Source organism: Gadus morhua, chromosome 10 (assembly GCF_902167405.1).
Source record: "Gadus morhua chromosome 10, gadMor3.0, whole genome shotgun sequence".
Lineage (NCBI taxonomy): Eukaryota > Metazoa > Chordata > Actinopteri > Gadiformes > Gadidae > Gadus > Gadus morhua.
In genome coordinates, this window is record NC_044057.1 from 20636836 (window position 1) to 20655709 (window position 18874).

At 44.3% G+C, this 18874-nt stretch overlaps 1 protein-coding gene across 5 annotated transcripts in view; it reads left to right on the top strand.

The window, feature by feature from the left end:
* The first annotated feature begins 13 nt into the window (after positions 1-13).
* The window catches only part of slc7a2 (solute carrier family 7 member 2), a 20932-nt gene continuing 2071 nt past the window's right edge, over positions 14-18874 (top strand). Inside the window, exons 1-10 of one of the 5 annotated variants that reach the window (XM_030369130.1) lie at positions 14-75; positions 10244-10627; positions 10965-11120; positions 11608-11773; positions 12063-12199; positions 12519-12741; positions 13903-14042; positions 15776-15878; positions 17482-17693; positions 18235-18401. In XM_030369130.1, the coding sequence (XP_030224990.1) occupies positions 10258-10627; positions 10965-11120; positions 11608-11773; positions 12063-12199; positions 12519-12741; positions 13903-14042; positions 15776-15878; positions 17482-17693; positions 18235-18401 (1674 nt within the window). In that variant the 5' untranslated portion in view covers positions 14-75; positions 10244-10257. Of the gene's footprint in view, positions 76-8841; positions 9127-10243; positions 10628-10964; positions 11121-11607; positions 11774-12062; positions 12200-12518; positions 12742-13902; positions 14043-14360; positions 14498-15775; positions 15879-17481; positions 17694-18234; positions 18402-18874 lie in introns of those variants that run through there. The other 4 variants (XM_030369131.1, XM_030369129.1, XM_030369128.1 and 1 more) reach the window with 4 other exon arrangements.

The window sequence follows — 18874 nt, forward strand, 5'->3', positions numbered from 1 at the left end:
GGGTGTGTCCTCGGAAATATAAACGTCAGTCCGATCGTGACCCGTCTGTAGCTGTCAAGTCTGGGACCGCGAAAAGTAAGTTTCTAATTTAATTTGAGTAGGTTTCTATACGAGTGCGCCGAATCGAAAAACGGAATACCTATTTAAAGAATATCAGTATTTAACTTGGAACTTTTCCCCCAGTCCCAAAAACCAAAGAGCAGGCCTGGATGATGCATGTTGGGTAGGCCTACATGGAACAATTTGGAGTGCAGATAGCTATAATGAACTGCAATGCAATGCAAAAGTACAGATATTTATATCGATAGTCAATGTTCAATGTTCCAGGAATTTGTGATTAGAACGGAAGTTATGGAGAGACGTGTATTTATCTTTCTTCATTAAAACGCACACCATTACGCACACGGTTACAAATGCCAAAATGTGTAGTTGATCGAATGATGAATGATCATTACAGAGTCAACTGCAAATTGCGAGGTGTAAGGCAATTCACAGGGACAGGGTGTTGATATGGAACTTTCAGTCATTTTTTCAGTCAAAGACATGTGTCCGTATGTCATTTCGTTGTCGGTAGGGACCCCTTGAAAGACATTTTCAATGTAGGCCTATGTATTTCTACATTCGACTCCAGCTTGTTGCGAGCTCAGCCATCTGTTGCAGGCTACTAGAGTAAAGTTGAAGCAATAAAACTGTTGCGTTAAACTAAGCAGAAGTGATTGACTTACTGATGCTTGGCAACGCTGTCGCTGCCACACTCCGATGGCCACTGGCCCTAACGCACCATCGCACTCGATTCTCTCTATTAAATCCGTTAGAATGCATGCTGAATGACTGATGAATAGGTTTTATTATTTAATTTGGAATATGTTGCAACATTGTATAATCTCATCATGCAAAGTATATATATATATATATATATAATATATATATTTTTTCCAATGGTGATGACTATCGACTTGTTTTCTGTGAGTGCGCTGAGTCGTAGGTTTATGCTTTTCTTTACGCAGAACACAAAGAATTCAAACAGGCTATGGTAGTTGCATTTTAATAAAATGCAATATATTCTTTTCAAATATGGCTACTCGCAGCTTCACTAAACACAAATAGCCTAGGCCTACTAAATGGAACAAATGTATAGAAACCATTTGCTTATAAACCAGCCATGTGAATATCTAGTTAGAATCTGGGAAAGTAGTCTCAGAACCAGCTCTGTAGTTACCGTGGTTTCAGTAAATTCAGTAAATATTGGTATTGGTCGGCGGAATGGTAAATAAGGCTAGGGTCTGGTTTACCCAGTTTAATCTTCAGTCTGTCTTGGCATGGGTGGAATGGTAAAGATGCCATAGGGTGTCACTTATCTCCAACCCATGAAGCTGTAAATTGTTTTGTGTTGACCACTGTAGTGATGAGAAGTTGAGATCTTTTTTTTTACTCGGATCTTCGGATCTCGCTCATTGAAATTAACAAATCTTTTCGGGTCGGATCGTTCACCTGTAGCCTGGTCCTATCAAAGGAGAGCTGACTTTAACTTCATTGTTCTCAGCCACTCCCTCTGTTCGCTGATTGGACGCAAAAAATTTGGACGGAGACATGCCCACTGCACCGTCAGTCAAAGGACTGGGAAGGCGTGGCTGTCGGATGGGGGTGGTTTCCAGGGTCGTCAGAGCCCGAGTAGTGTCACAGTGCTTAAATTTGCATACGTGATCTGATTGGATGACGGATCCGTCGCTGCCGAAAAAGTTGAAAACTTTTCAACTTTTTAACGGAGCCTTCAGCGGACGGAGGTAGTGGGCACGAGGCGTGACATACCGCAGACTACGCCTCATGCCCACTGCACGCACCGTCAGTCAAAGGACGTCGGAAGGCTTTGCTGACGGATGGGGGAGCTTTCCGGGGTCGTCAGAGCCCGAGACATTGCACACATTTGCATACGCGATCTGATTGGATGAAGGATCCGTCGCTGCCGAAAAAGTTGAACATTTTTCAACTTTTTGACAAAGCCGAAGTCTCCAACGGAGCGAACGTGTGAGGGAAATTCTAATTGAGCGGAAGTACTTAGGCGGGCGGAGCCAGGCTAGTTCACCTGCGCATGCGCAAATCAATCTGGCGGTTGATTCTTTGTATTAGATCCGTTAAAATGCATTCCGAATAATACAAACAATTCTATTTAATTTGGAAATAACGCAACATTGTATAATCCTCACGTGACTTCGGCACTCTTGAGTGGCATGACTTCGCCACTCTATTCGGCTGTTAAGTCGTGACGTAACCCCCTTTCAAAATAAAACTTCCGGGTCCAACCGCACAACAATGGCTGAACCGGTGAACCTTTTTACGAAGACTTCTTTCTTCAGTGAGACACCTGAAAGAGTAAAGAAAGGGTTGAATTCGTTTCACTCCAACAGAGTGGTCGGTGTAGCTGTTTTGCCTGGGGGAGTTATAAAGGGTAGCGTCCAGGCATCACAGAAAAATAAAGTTTACGAGGTTGAGGTGAGTTGGAAGTTAGCCATTGACATCTAGGCTAGTTGACATCTAAGTTAACGTTAAAGATGATACGTTATTCCATGTTCTGAATTAAGTAATACTCAACAACAGTTCAGGGGTCTCATTTATAACCGTTGCGTACGCACAAAACGGGGCTGAAATTGGCGTACGTGACTTTTCACGCCAAGGTTGTGATCTATAAAAAACCAACTTGACGGGAAAATGTGCGCAGCCCTAAGCAAACTCTGACCCATGCGTACGCATGGTTTGGAGGAAAAGGAGAATTGGCGACGCAGACGGTGTGGTGGTGAACTGAAGTCAGACCGAAGAATTGCAGAGTGAGAAGAACGATTATGTTTTATCATCGCCCTTCATCAATTTAATTTCAACCCGTATCATGCGTTAAATCCTAATCAGAATAATTTAAGTCCACTGCGTTATTTCTCAGTTATAACTCCAGAAATATCTCCTTAGAATAGAAATAAAAAGAAATTCCCTATATTTAATCCCGTCAATCCATACTGTCCACTGACGGCGCGACTGCATGGAATAAAGCATCTGTCCAACATGTGTCAATAACATAATATTTTTAGGTGACACTGTAAACACATGATCGAATGTCAATTAAATCCCAAGTGTGAAAAACCAAGCCACACTCATCACAATCGTTGTCCGTTACTCTTGATGCTTTCATGACAAATCAGGCATTAAAAAGGGGTTATGTTCAAGAACATTTTACGTGGGTAATTACAAACTGATTATCCAAGGCGTTCTCGTCATTCTTAGTCGTTCTTAGTCTTATTACCGTAACCCTATAAATACAGAGGTGAGCGCCGTGGTAATGCTGCACCATATGGCACTTCTGGCGGACCATGCAAATGGCAGGATTCGGAGGGAGAGGGTATTTAGGGACCATAACGATTTATTGGTAGGCTAGATAAAAATATGTAACTATGTCAGACCACTTCTTTTTTTAATTCTGGGACAGTGCGCTCCGTGCTACTGACAGAGTTCACTGCTGCAGCAACATGTTGCCACTCACTCTGCTTTTTGTTGTTGGCGATCCCAATCCCGTGACCGCCGAACAAAACTACCTTTCGGGCCTCCATCTCACCCACAAGTGTCTCCACTTCAACCTCCGTGAAATTTCGCTTTTTTGATTTTCTCAGTACTTCTGCCATTGTTTCCAACAAGACATAATACCGGCATCTGAGTCTGTTTTATATGCAGATCGCATTCATGAGGTCATTTGCATTGACCATTTATGGTTAAAAAGGGGCGTGTAGAGGGCGGAACGTGAAGCTGATTCAGCTGCGCACAATAGTTGTCAGTATGTGATTTATAAAGCAAAGATTGCGTACAGGTGTGCGTACGCAGTGTTTTATAAATCTGAATATTTTTTGGCGCACGCAAAACTTGGCTTCTGGGCGTACGCACATTTTTAGTAACGATCCTACGCACAGTTTTATAAATGAGACCCCAGGACTGGTAAAACGTTGAACTTAAATGAAGATAAAACTAAAAATATATAGGTCATGTTTTGTAATGTAAGTGAAGTTAGGAAAGTTGATATAAATCTGCCAGCCACGTTAGGCTAACGTTAGTTAGTATCTTTGAGATGAGTTAGTGTGAGGAGCGAATTGTGTTCAATATCGGTTCATGTTGAGGGACAGACAGTGAAGTACAGCAGCTGCCAGTGCCTAATCGGTCGGGACAAGTGCCACCATATGGCGGCAGTGATCATATGGGTTGAGAATTTAAATGATGATTTTTCATGCAAAGAAAACTAAAAATTAATCAAACAGGTTTGATTAAGTTATGTTTTGCGTGAGGATGCTATGTGAACTACAGCTCGTTGCTGCTCTCGACGCAAATGATATACCTCACCACCCGTGCTTGGAACTCCGGTGCAGACATGGCGATCTCTTTGCACCACTTCACCGCTATTTTCCAAGGGGAGGATAAAAGCATAGAAAGATGTGAAAACCATTACAAGTCGGGGCATGTGGAGAGTTTCAGGTATGCCGATGGGGTGATTGCATGGACATATTGTCAGTCTTGTCCACGCCAGTCGCAGGGAGCGTGACGTCACATGCGAGACATGTAGTCTTTCTCATTGTGTTTTCTCGACAGCCTTTAACTGAACAATTGCACAATAGACGGTCAAACTCTTGACGTGAAAAATTATAATTTAAATCAACAAACAACAAATGTGTAATCGGGGGCATATAAAGACAAGAAAATAATTACTTTCTCTCCATTGAATCCCATTCATATATTTCGATCTCATCGGTCACGGGCTCTACCGGAAAAGGCGTGACTTCGCCACTCTATATATAAGGATAAATAATTTTTTTCTGTGTTGGGGTTTTTTTGTGCAGAACAAAAAAAGATCACTTCTCTGACCTAATCTTTTAATCAAATATTGCAACTCACATGTCAATATCGAGTTAGAATCTTGGCAGTCTTCTCAGAAGAACCAGCGCTGCAAGGAAACTCAATCTCAAATATTAACATTGCAATGTTATGAATATAAAAGGTGATAAAACATCATTTTAATCCTCTGTGGCATCGTGGGTTCAGACTAGGTATGACTCAGAGTGGTAACCTCTAAATAACGTGTGTCAAGTAGGCCTTCGATAGTGTAAGGCGCTTGCGTGTTTACTTGGTGATTTACGGTAACACACGTAGGAGGCTATGTTAGAAGGAGTTCTTAAGCAGACAATTATACAAAAACTACACGCTGCAGCCAAAATTCAAATTTTCATAATCATCACCATGACTAGGTTTAACAAGGTGTTTCTCCATGTGCAGGACATGCATTTAAACAACAAATAGGAAAAAGGTCCCTATGAAGTGATGAGCATTCGCAAAACGTAGAATGAAATCAACCATCCACTCACAGATACGGATCGTACAAATCCAAGAACAAATACGGATCGAACAAATCCAAGAACAAATAATGAACACCCATACAAAGAAATCGTATGTGCCAAAAGATTCACCACAGATTCTGTCTTTTTGAACGAATTGTCCATGAATCACACATCACTAGACCACTCTAGAAGAAGAAACTATTCAGGACTGGTGTAGCACTACAAATATGGGTTCCAATGAGGTAGGCCTACATGTTAAAATGTACACTTGGACTTTGAAAAGGGAAGGCACATAATTGGAAAAGACTGAATTACATTAAATATTGCTATCAAATAAATCCGGAAATAAAAACTAGGAAATAGACATTTAAATATATTTAATTAAGTAAATAAATACAGTTTTAATGAATAAATATAGTTTAAATTCGTAAATGGTGTTTTTTAAAATGACTACTTTGAATTATTTCAGGGGCCATGAATTAATTAATTAATTAATTATTTTAGTGCAACATTTATTTCACAATGCCACAATAATTTATTAATGCCATATTCATTTTCATTATTCCCCCGTTTTGGTATATTCAAGTGAGTGGGGCGTGGTTGTCTCAGACCACAACACCAAAACAGCACAGTTGCGAAATTAATGAAAGAATGTCTGTGACAAGCTGTTGTGGTGATTGACGATATGGGAGACTTTGATGGGCTTTGTCAAAATAGCATTCTTATATTGTTAAGATGATGCTGTTTTATGTGAACGGAAAAAGTAAAAGCATAGTTACACATATAAATAAAGGAAAATAATTGTGAGAGTATATCGTGCTTGCAACAATTTTAATCAAGTTAATCCATTTCAATGACTCTTATCACAGACTCACTGTGGAAGCTCTAATCATGGCTGCCACTTAGATACTTCCGGGTCATTTCAGTCAGTTAGGAACCTTCCTAAGCAAAGAAGACTCACTGCTACCTTGCTTGTACCAGAAACCAAAAAAAAGGCTGTTAGGTGGTTCTATCACGGAGATATTTTACCAAAGAAACACATTTAGGAGTACAGATGAAAAGCTGTCACTGGGGAATGTAATTAGTGCATTTCTACAGTGGCCTGTCTGTCAGTGTTGATTTGAAATCTTCACAGACACTTGTTCACAGTCTACTACTGATTCTGAATCAAGGCAGACACAGCCTGCTTTCTGTGCACTTCGACGTCCAGTATGGATAATTGTCTTTAAGCAATAATCCATTGCTTGGTTCTCATGTATTTGTTTTATATGGATCTGCTTTGTTGGCCACAAGGCAATACATTTACTTTGACCAGGGCAGGGGTACAGGAGGAAGGCAACCGTGGATAATGCTCAGTCTTATAAGTTAATAAAAAGAGTATTAAGTGAAGCTAAGAGCTGATGTCTTCAGGCTGGGGTGGCCAGTCTTCTCCTTTACTTTAATATGGAGAGGCTCTGTCAGCGGTTTAATATGCAGAGCCTCTGTCACTGGCTTCACTGGTTCACGGACACGTCAGGAGAGCAGGGATTAACTGCTGAGAACATTTATTAGATTATTATATAACTTTTTTATAACTGTATAACCTCACTATTTGTTGCCAGCCTTGATTATATCTAGTTGCTTGAATCCTAATTTTATTCATGATTTCAGATGAATCTGGAAGTTGGGCATAGTTGACAAGAAGAATATTATTAGAAGATTATTGCAAAGGCATTCAGAAGACAATAAGCATAATTTTCTCCTATCCCATATTAAGCTGCTCAAGGAACTTATGATCAATGAAAAATACTTGTATTATGCCCTACTTGTTGTATTTCGGGCCAGTAACACTACTGGCCAAATGGTTGTTGCTGTATTTTATTTATTTATCTCTCTCATCGGGACCCTATTAATGCGTCTAAATGCTTCCACTTTGAGCTGTTGTCAGGCTTATCAGTAATGGTTCACTTCAACCTTTCCTGGTGACACCAGCGCTCAGTGGAGCGAGAGGTCCATGGCAAACAGCACTCAATCTGTTGACCATACCTACCATGTCCAGAGCCGGCTAGGGCGGCCAACGAAGCAGAAGTGCATTCAATTGGCTTCACACGATTAGCGCGAGTCAACAGCGGCGCATGGTTAGCCTCTTTCTCTCGTCCGCCGTCGCCATGGTGACCGGTGGATGCTATGAGTCCACTTCCGAAGACGAGTAGAGCTATACCAGGGGGAATATTATACCAGGGATACCCGGACTTTCCCCCCCTGCACTGTTACGCTTTGTGTGTGTGTATGTGTGTGTTTGTGAGTTTGCCTTTGTACAAGTGTGTCTATGATTTTGTGTTTTTGTGGGTATGTGTATTTGTGTGTGCGTGTGAGTGTGCGCATGTCTATTTGTGTGTGTCTGTGTGTGCGTGTGCGTGCGTGTGTGTGTGTGTGTGTGCGCGTGTGTGTGTGTGTGTGTGTGTGTGAGAATCTATGGGTGTGTATTCTACACACAAAGCGAGCGTGGCCGGTGGAGTCTCCAGTCTGCCCCTCTGCTAAGGATGGCATTCTCGTTTCAATCAGCATGCAGGTCAGACCAGCGGGCCCAGGCAGTCAGGGCCTGGAGGGGGCTTGGCTGGGGGACTTAAAGTACAAGACGGGCTCAAAGGCGAGCTGTTTCCAGGCTCTCTCTAGCGTGGCTGCACAGTGTTGTCAGAGGGGCCAGCTGCAACCTTCCCACCGCGGCCTTCATCTGGTCTGAGCCAGATCTTGGCAGCAACAGCCCCCCTGCCGTACATTCCGTGTTGTTTATATTTCGGTTCATTGTTCGTCATTAACAACGAATGAGTTGATCCCCACAAAATGAAAAAAATGGAATAACCCCCTAATCTGGAGCAGTGCCATTATTGCTGTGGAGGAGGCGGGTCAGTCGGGGGGGGGGGGGGGGGGGGGGGGGGTGTAGTGTACTATTGATTTTCTGTGATGTCCTTGACTCCAAGGGCTCAGTGTACATTGAGCAATACTTATCTTCCATTAAGAGGACTCGACCCCAGCAGCGCTCCGCGTCCACCCTTCACTGACCAATCAGCACGCATGCTTTTAGCGGCAGTCCTCCATGCTGCGCTGGGCAAACACCGACGTCTGTCTCAATGTTTGTCCACGTCAGTTGCCTAACAATTTATCAGCCGTCAGTAAGTAACCCGGGCGCAGCTGGGGAGCTTGTTGGGCCGGCGGCGGGCATCAGAAATATAAACGAATGCCGCAAATAAATGTCATATCTCTCAGTCTGGTGTCGGAGTAATACGGGCTCCTTCAGAACACATTGGCGTACCAGAACTCATTGCTCCCCCCAACCCTGCCTCAGACCCTCCCTCCCGCCCCCTGTCTGGCTGTCTCCCCCCTCCGGGCCTCTCCTCCCCTTTGCACTGTCCTGTGAACGTCACTGCAGTGTCTGATTGGGGGGGGGGGAGGGGTAGGTGGGTAGGACCGGTGGCTTGGTCCATGGTCTATTGAGACCAGCTGGGGATAGAGGGGAGGAGCGAGAGTGTACATAGGGGCAGTTTAGATGCCTTAAGATTGCATTTGGGGACTCTGCAGTGCGACGGCAGTGTCTTGGTGGAGTTCTGCAGCTTATTGGACCCTGCACACACCGTGGCTTTCTTTTGGTGTCCCGGGCCGCTACTGCTTCGACTAGCCGTCGTGAAAGTCCCGTGGAGGACGGATATTTAGTCGTCCTCTGACTGATTTAGTTTTATTCGTCGCAACTTGGAATCATTGAATTGATATTGCGTCAGCATAGAGATAGGTAAGTGGTGTTGGAGGAAATCTTGCATCAGACCGTATCAACTTTTTTCTTGGAATTATTTTAACTACTTTACTGAACTGTAGTGTTAAATTTGTATATTTTCTAATATGTATGCGTGTATGTATGTATGTATGTATGTATGTATGTATGTATGTATGTATGTATGTATGTATGTATGTATGTATATTAAGCTAAAATTGTTTGCCTCTAGTTTAATTGCGGATTCACATATGATAATAATATTTTGAATAGGTCATCATTTTTATTTAAGCATTTAAATATTTTTGCGTAGTTGTGTTTACAAAAGTCAAGAAAACATTTAAACTTTAAGAAAATTATACCTATTTTTCTATCCCCCCAAACTTCCCCTGTAACATAATTCACCCATCATTGTTATGTTAATTTCCCCTATTTAAAATTAATCACACTTTGTTGGATATCAATGCCCATCTAAATGCTAGTCACATTTGATTTATCGCTAAACGTACTGGTTGAAAGCAAAAAGTAGCATCACACATTCTCTATGCACGAATAATCCACTCGTCCGTCATTGTTCTGAAATTCCGCGGCACCCCAAGCTAGTTCAGTTAATCAAAAGGACAGTTGCATGCATTACATAACAGACTGCTAAACTTTGTCCTCCTCTTCTTCCTGTACTGTAAAAAATACTCCCATCAACAATACAATTAGTGTGATGAATTGGAATGCCAGCCTGACGGCCCCCTCTACGAGGCAGTCCTTTGAGCACTTAGATATGCATCGTTAACCACAGACAACGGGTTATAATCAGACCATCACCATCTCCAATGGGACTTTGTCGTAGTTGAGTTTGGCTTACACTTTATTGGCTGAAAGAACTGTCCACACCCCCCCCCCCAAAGCATCTTTCAGTGCGTACATTCTGTAGCATGGGTGGCCCCAGGGGGATCAAACCCCTAACCCTGGCGGCGTTGATGCCATTCTCTGCCAGCTGAGGGGGGACCATCATCAATTTTAACTTGGACTGTATCACCATATATTGTCCCAGTGCAAATATATAATCCTAGTACAAACTGCTCCGTCCCTGATCAAAAGGTTTTGTGCATTTGTTTTCGGTTCTGCACGACCCGTTCCCCAGCAGTCGGTGTCACCATGCTGGACCAGGTGTTATCGTTCGGTCGCTCCCTGGTGCGCAGGAAGGTGGTGGACATGAGCAGCCTGGAGGACTCCAAGCTGTGCCGCTGCCTGGGCACGGTGGACCTCATCGCCCTGGGCGTGGGCAGCACCCTGGGGGCCGGCGTCTACGTGCTGGCCGGGGAGGTGGCCAAGGGCAACTCTGGCCCCAGCATCGTCATCTCCTTCCTCATCGCCGCCCTGGCCTCGGTCATGGCGGGGCTCTGCTACGCCGAGTTCGGAGCGCGCGTCCCCAAGACGGGCTCGGCGTACCTCTACAGCTACGTGACGGTCGGGGAGATCTGGGCCTTCATCACCGGCTGGAACCTCATCCTGTCCTACGTCATCGGTGAGTTCTTGGGCTACACTCACGGCCGCAGTAGCTTAGGAGGTAGGGCGGGTCGGCTGGTAACCGCAAGGTTGCTCGTTCGAGTGTCGAGGTGTCCCTGAGCAAGGCACCTCACCCTAACTACTTCAGATGAGCTGGCTGTCGCCTTGCATGGTTGACTCCGCCATCGGTGTGTGATTGTGTGTATGAATGGGTGAATGTCAGGCATTATTGTAAAGCGCTTTGGATAAAGGGCTATATAAATGCAGTCCATTTACAATTTACGCTTCCCGATTGGGCTGAATCGAGGTGATGCTAGTAGTGGCGAGCTGATGACAGGCGCGGTGGTCTCTCTTAGGTACGTCGTCGGTGGCGCGGGCGTGGAGCGGGACGTTCGACGAGCTGATCGGCGGACACATCGAGAGGTTCTGTAAGACCTACTTCAGCATGAACTCCCCGGGGCTGGCGCAGTACCCCGACTTCTTTGCCGTCTGTCTGATCCTGCTGCTCTCCGGTAAGGCAGCCCATTGCCCAGAGGATATTGATGTTGATACTGGTTCCATTGATGGTAGAGAGACAGATGTGTCTTCTCTTATATGAAGGGATCAACCTCGGCAAATATCATTTTGAATGTGGGAAAGAGGATGTTTGTAGAGTGCCGGGGTAGGCCATTTCCTTTCTTAAGGCATTTTGACCAAATTAAATAATATAATACGTCATAAATAGATGTGTAATAGATGTCTAAAAGAGGTTGAAAATAGACATCTAACAGATGGCGAAAATATACATAAAATAATAAACTGTATTTTAATACAGTAAAGAAAAACATTCAATATGCGCAATTTGAACGATAAAATATTTGTAAGAGATAAGCTGCAGGGCATTAAAGGACAGGTCACTAGACGTATAGTACATAAAAGTCTAATACCTTAAAGTTCACAAGACACTATCTGAACAAAGTATCTACATGCTCCTCCTCCTCCTCCTCCTTCGTCTCCCAGGGCTGCTGTCGTTCGGGGTGAAGGAGTCCGCCTGGGTGAACAAGGTCTTCACAGCCGTCAACGTCCTCGTGCTGCTCTTCGTCATCATCTCCGGCTTCGTCAAAGGAGACTCCAAAAACTGGCAGATCTCCGAGGAGTGTCTCGTCAACGTCACCATACTAAAAAAGTAAATGTCGAGTCCGACTGCTTGAGGAACTCGGGGGAACTCAAACTGTTTGTCTTGTGATAACGAACATCAGCTTGTAGAGGGATGTAGTGTAGAACGTAAATTGGTATGATGTAAGCACCGGTTAGTATATAACTTTATTCCTACACAGTACAAACTATATCTAAATTGTTTTTATTTCACGAGTTGTGCGTCAACCACGATTTGTCCCACTCGTGTTTGTATTTACTTTACTCAGTGAATAAACAGTGGTGTTGGCTGTGTGTGTGTGTGTGTGTGTGCGCTTCAGGAATCTATCTGCGTCAGCCAATGTGAGCAGTGCCTACGGTGTAGGAGGGTTCATGCCCTACGGGTTCAGCGGTACCCTGGCCGGCGCCGCCACCTGCTTCTACGCCTTTGTGGGCTTTGACTGTATAGCGACAACAGGTAAATGGAAGGAATAGGTTGACGTATCCTGCAGTGTTTAGGTTTGTGTTTTGTTGCGTATTTATTGGATTGTTTCTGGGACATGACGTGAAATGGGAAAAAGTCTAGGGGGGGGAGGGAAAGGTGTAGAAAACGATTATATAAAACACTATCTGTTTTGTGTGTGTATCTGTGTGTTTCTTTATCTGTATGAGTATCTGGGTTTGTGTGTGTAGGTGTGCGTATATCTGTATCTCTGTAAATATGCACACTTGTGTGCATGTGTGTGTGTGTGTATCATCCAAACTGTGTGTGTGTGTGTGTGTGTGTGTGTGAACAGGGGAGGAGGTGAGGAACCCCCAGAAGGCCATCCCCATCGGCATCGTAGTGTCTCTGACCGTCTGTTTCCTGGCGTACTTCGGGGTGTCGGCCGCCCTCACCCTCATGATGCCCTACTACCTGCTGGACGAAAAGAGCCCCCTGCCCATGGCCTTCGAGTACGTGGGCTGGGGCCCCGCAAAGTACTTGGTGGCCGTAGGGTCCCTGTGTGCCTTGTCCACCAGGTAAGGGACCGTCTATATTTTCCCTCAAAGTATCAAAAGTTTAAATTCAATTCGAATGATGATGTTTTCAGTATATGATAAACGTTGATTTAGTTATTAGGGCTACCGGGTTTCAGTATTTTATGTAACCAGTTAGTTATTTATAAAATTGCAGTTATAGTGTTTGATTGACTGCAATTGTTGTGTCCCGTAATGGGGATTGACATGTGACAATAATGATTAGTCTTGTACCGGGTTGATTCTGCTTTCCCTAAGTGGTGGGGACTGCATCTGTCTTGGTTTTGTACTTTGTGCCGCTGTTATAATCTGATAAGCTTGAATTACATTGAGCAGTGTATTCAATTCAGAACGCTGTGTTTCCGTCTTTCTTCTCTGTGGATAGTCCGTGGGCCTGTTTACACAACGATAATTATCACGATTTTATTACAGTGATTTCCACTGTATCTGTATACTGTATCTAGATTCCAAAACTCATGTATGAACAGGACAGGCACACCATGCTCACACCTGCCTCAGCCTGTTCACACATTGGGGGTGCAGTTTTGCGAGAGGTTAGGTTATCCCCGCTTGACATCAAACCTGAGTCTCTAGATTAGTGCGAGATGGCCTGCGTGGCATCCATCTTGTACTAATCTAGATTTAATTGAATGCTCATTACCTCCGGAGGTGCTTTTGATAATGTTTGTCCACATCTCTCGTAAAACTGTTCCCACGTGTTCAGATTGAGAAACATCTCTCTTTGTATCTCGATCTCACCCAATTTCAAAACGTGATTTAAAGAGTAACTTGTGTAATCAAGGCCTGTGTAACAAAGTTTTTAGAGACCATAATGAGAGTAATAGAGCAGACACTCAAAAAAAAATAGAACTGTAATGTAATTATTGCAAGGTTACGAAACCAGGCTTTGGAAACAACACTTTAATAATACTATTGACAGAAAAGAAAGACACACTAAGACTTTGATTTACTCTTATGCTTTTATACGCTGTGTGTGTGTGACTTTGTGTGTGTACGTGTCTGGTGTGACTTGGTGCACGTGTGTGTGTGTGTGTGTGTGTGTGTGTGTGTGTGTGTGTGTGTGTGTGTGTGTGTGTGTGTGTGTGTTTCCTGTGGTTCTTGACTAATGTGATGCTCTTGCATGTCTCTTGCCCTGTGCTGCAGTCTGCTGGGCTCCATATTTCCTATGCCACGTGTAATCTATGCTATGGCCACGGACGGGGTGCTTTTCAAAACCTTAGCACGAATCAATCCTAAGACGAAGACCCCGCTTATTGCCACCATGGTGTCCGGTGTGGTAGCAGGTGAGAGACAGGGATCGTCCAATAAGATCACTCCTGCCAATCGTTGTCCCCCAATCGACTGTGAAAGACCCGGGTTCAAGATTCAGATCTCCCTAGATTGTACTCCTAAATATAAACAACAGCTGAAATATCACATTTAGATGACATTGAAAGGACTGACTTTCAATGAGGTGACCTTCACCCAGTTAAGTCCAAAAAGCGAAAGTGCTTCTGTACTCGGGTGCCATCTTGATTCTTTCACGGTTGTGCAGGTGTCCACTGTAATGATTTCTTCCCCCAGAATGTCCTCTACTTAACAGTGAACCGTCTTTTTCCCAGTCTGCTGGGCGCCATGTTCCCTCTGCCCCGCATTCTCTTTGCCATGGCGAGAGATGGCATTCTGTTCAAATTTATGTCCAATGTGAGTAAACGGCAGTCGCCTGTGGCAGCCACCATGGCGGCAGGCACCATCGCGGGTAAGAACGGAGAGAGAGAGAGAGAGAGACACACAAGGAGGCTTCATGTTTTTGTTGGTGCTTTGCCTACCTGGGCTGTCAAAGGGCTGGAGCATCAATCGGCAGGCTTTTGATGAGCCCATGTCCCCCTGCGCATGTTCCCTTGATGGGCTGGGTGGTGGTGGTGGTGTCAGTGTCGGTGGGGATAAATGCATGTTAAACATGGTGATGTGAGTGGTGTTTTTTTGCAGCATGAGATATCCCTCAGCCTTCATCATCATTTATGTACTGAAGATCCACCCTTTTCCACATCTCTTTATCCTTAATCCATTACACTTTAATATCCCAGTATCACTACTTTGATGAAAGTTTTTTTTTTTGGAGCCAAACAACAATACCAATCTAATATTCCATCCTGTTAAATTAGATTTAACTGGATGGAACACAATGGAAATGTTCAAGGAGTAAAGAGATCATGTATATTGTTAAATGCATTTTGAACCCATGAGTTTATGCTGCACTTGGCGTTAAATAACAAGGTGAGGGCAGAGGACTGGAGGGAGAGAGCTCTGATCGTAGCGGCTAGCTGCTGAACTCAATGTCTCTGATGCTATAATGTGTTAGCGTCAGGTGGTGGATTACACCTCAAACAACCCGAGGTGCGGATCCTCAACATAGATACACAGAACACAGAATTAATAAGGAGAGAAACTGCCTTTGATAATCTCGCCTTGCTTCCACTTCAGAAAGACTAACAGACGTAGAGACAGCCTGGTCTATTGTTTAATCACAGCTTAAACGCTGGCGTATGATTGCAGGAGTACTGGGCTGGCCGGATAGCCGTGTTTGAACCAGGCTGAGAGATTAGCTCCGTACTTGGGTCAGGTGATGAGGATCTTACAGAGGATCCTGAGACGATATTCAGTGTGACTCGCAAGGATCATTTGACATTGTCTAACATAATACAGAGTACAAGATTGCATTCAATTACATTTTATGACATCGGATTCCAGTTATATAGTCGTACAGTCGTGTTATAATTGGTTTCCTATGTCTCTTGTTCAAACCCTTGATGCTATTCTGTGGATGTTTCTATTTTGCTTGTGTGTCTGCATGCATGCTCATCTGTATTTGATAACATAATTTGAGCCACTTCACAGCATACACCCCAAATATTTGTTATAAATACAGACATAAATAACATCCATTCCTAAGTATTTACACGTATGTATTTTATTGACACCTTTATGCATTGTTGTGACAATCTGGTCTGAATTGTTCTTCATCTCCTGGCCTCAGCCATCATGGCCTTCCTGTTTGACCTGAAGGCGTTGGTGGACATGATGTCCATCGGGACCCTCCTGGCCTACTCCCTGGTGGCTGCCTGCGTGCTGATCCTCAGGTAAGACCCTCACAACCTCCCCATTGAAGCCGGCTTATTTAAAAATGGTAAGAGCACAGTTTAGAATATAGCCCCAAGACAAATTGAGCCATTAACCGAGAGACCTGCTTATAGCGAAGAGGTTGGAGGTGTGTGTATGTTTGTGTTTGGGTCCATGCTGTTGCACTGCGCTGGTGATGTAATGAGCGGTGAATAGTCCCATTATACAACAGCTCAAAAAGCTGCCTGAACACACGCGGCTGTTTACTCAATTTCCACGCCTTGCACAACTCCCCGATTTCGATGCCGCTGACAAGGAGCCGCAGCTCCGGTATAGCTCCATACACTACGCTCCTGTTATTCCAACCTTCTCCTGCTTTATAAATACCCATCTGGGCCGCACTTGTTTCCTGAAGTGATCCGAGTTGCGCAAGAAAACCATAACATACAACAAACACGTTTCCCCCCGAATGAGACCATGGGAAAAGTGGCTTTAGAGCGGTCAACAGCCAGCGATAGCAGGAATGTGGGTCAAAACATCTGGATACCAAACAGGGCTTTTATTGGTCTGCTCTTTATTGACCTACTAGAATGGATGTTCACACACAGCTTCTCGAGAGGCAACGGAGCTCTGACATATGGTCTAGTCGTAGGCCGTATTCCAATCGTCCTCGGTTCCTCGACCTCCAGATGTTCTGCTCTGTTACCAATTAATTATTAAGCTGGAGGAGAAGCCTCACGCGTCCCCAGAATGAGCTGTTGGCAGAGGACCAGTGTTTCTATACACACACAACATGCTCTGGAGGTTTAGATCAACAGACAAATCAAGGGAGGATGTCGCGATCGGCCCAGTACGGCCATCGTCCACCAGTGAGCGAGCAATAGGATGAAAGACCTAGGAACAAGATTTGGAATTCAGTCATCGCCTTAGAAAACCCTGCAATACAACAACCTTTTGACCTTTGACCATGGCCCAATCCCAAAGTGACCCCTGAGGACTAAAGACTCACAGACTAAATTGATCTCAGGTGCTAAGAGAGTGTGTGAGGCCACATCTTTTCAGTTTTTTTGTAAATTCAATGAAAACAATCGCTACAGCAATTTGATATTAGAAAATATTTATTTTTACTTTTGAATACTTCAGTATAAAGGATGTATTGAATAATTTAGTTGATTATTGGCCTACACATACTGATCATAAGTCAGAACGGGCTACATTTGGCTGAATTATAAAAGGTATAAGCAGTAATATGAAGAGCCGTTTTGGAGCCAAAATAGCCGGCTCTTGTTGGTGAGCTGATCCAAATGTTCCGGCTCACAAAAAAAGGCCAAAATTCCCTTCTGGTCACGCATTGACAGTAGCGTCGGTTTTGTTTACCTTCCTAATTTCCCTATAGTCTCCGCGGTAAACTTCACAACGCTTTGAACTGTGGGTAATTCCCTTAGGTGAAGTCTGCGCTGATGCGGACTCACGGAAAGGACTCGCTAAGTGTGGACTCAAACCCTCACGCCCTTTGGATTTCAAAGCCTTAATAATTTCGCGAGAACGCGCAGCAAAGTCTGTGAGGCCGGACATTGAGATTGGGCCATTATGACCTTAGACCCGTGACATTTGACCTCCCAGGTACCAACCGGACTGGGTGCTGGAGAAGAAGCCGTGTAACGGGGAGCGGGCGTTCCTCTCCTCTGAGGAGGGCGAGTCGGACCTGACGGAGTCGGAGGCCCACCTCAACATGATGAATGGAGGGGGCTCCACCCTGCAGGCCCTCCTGCAACCCCCCTCCACGCCGACCGAGCACTCCTCCTCCGTGGTCAACATGGCCGTCGGGTTCCTGGGTAGGTGACGCGTACCCCGACCCCCCACGGTTTCTATCGAGCAAATCAAATGTAAAGAAAATATGAAAACTGATTTTTTTTTTGTGTGAACAATAGACAAATGACTAACTATTTCAGCCATCTGCTGTTTGCCCTCATGGCTCAAATGGACCTCTGGCGTTTTAACTGCTAAAGCTGCTGCTACTTTTATAAATATTGTAATAAATATTTTTGAGTGAACAAAATCGCAGTAATCATCCTAGACAGCAATTCAGTGCCCCCAAAACATTTTTTAGTTCTTGATCACTCCCTTATTTGAAAATCACTATCGCTTTTTGACACAGCTTGTTACGGGGAATTACACTCGCACACCGTCTCCACGTCCAATGTGATTAAGGAGCAGGGTGGAGGGGGGGGGTTAGGCGTCTTGCAACTACTCTTGTAAGCTGTTTACGTTGGGGATCGAACACAGATCCTTTTAGCTGGAGTTTGAACACCCAACCCACAACAATATCCTGACACCCGGTAACATGTGTTTTGTGTGTGTGCGGCCCCTATGCAGTGATCATTGTTTGTATAGTCAGCTATCTGACCACATACCATGGGTACTCCATCCTGCGCCTGGAGATCTGGATCCTGGCCACCCTGTGCGTCTGTCTCATCCTCTTCGGTGGCTGTGTCTTCCTCATCTGCAGACAACCGCAGACCAACAAGAAGGTTTCCTTCATGGTGGGTCCACTACAGGCTCTATGATTGGCTGATCAAACCAGGGTTCCTTTGTAATGGTATTGATGACTGTATGACTGGGGAAGGATTTCCGGTTGTTCTGCCTTTGAATTGTGTGGTCAACTATTTTGCTTTGTTGGATTTATTTTCGTTGTGGTCAACATGACCCATGCATAATGTGTAATCTACTGTGTAGATATTCTGCATGATGATAAACAATGTTGAATACTACGTCATATACCGCATAAGATACTGAGTACATACTATGTTATATACTGCATAACATCAGATACTGGGTAAATACTATAATATGCTGCATAACATAAGACAGGGGTGATGGTAGAAAAAAAAATCCTGAGCCGGAACTTTTTTCCCTGGGAGGTTAGCGGCCCCTAAGCCAAGATGCCCTGGCGTAGTTATTGTTTGTATAGCATACTGAGACTACAGATACTACAGCCATACCAAGAAAGGTCATT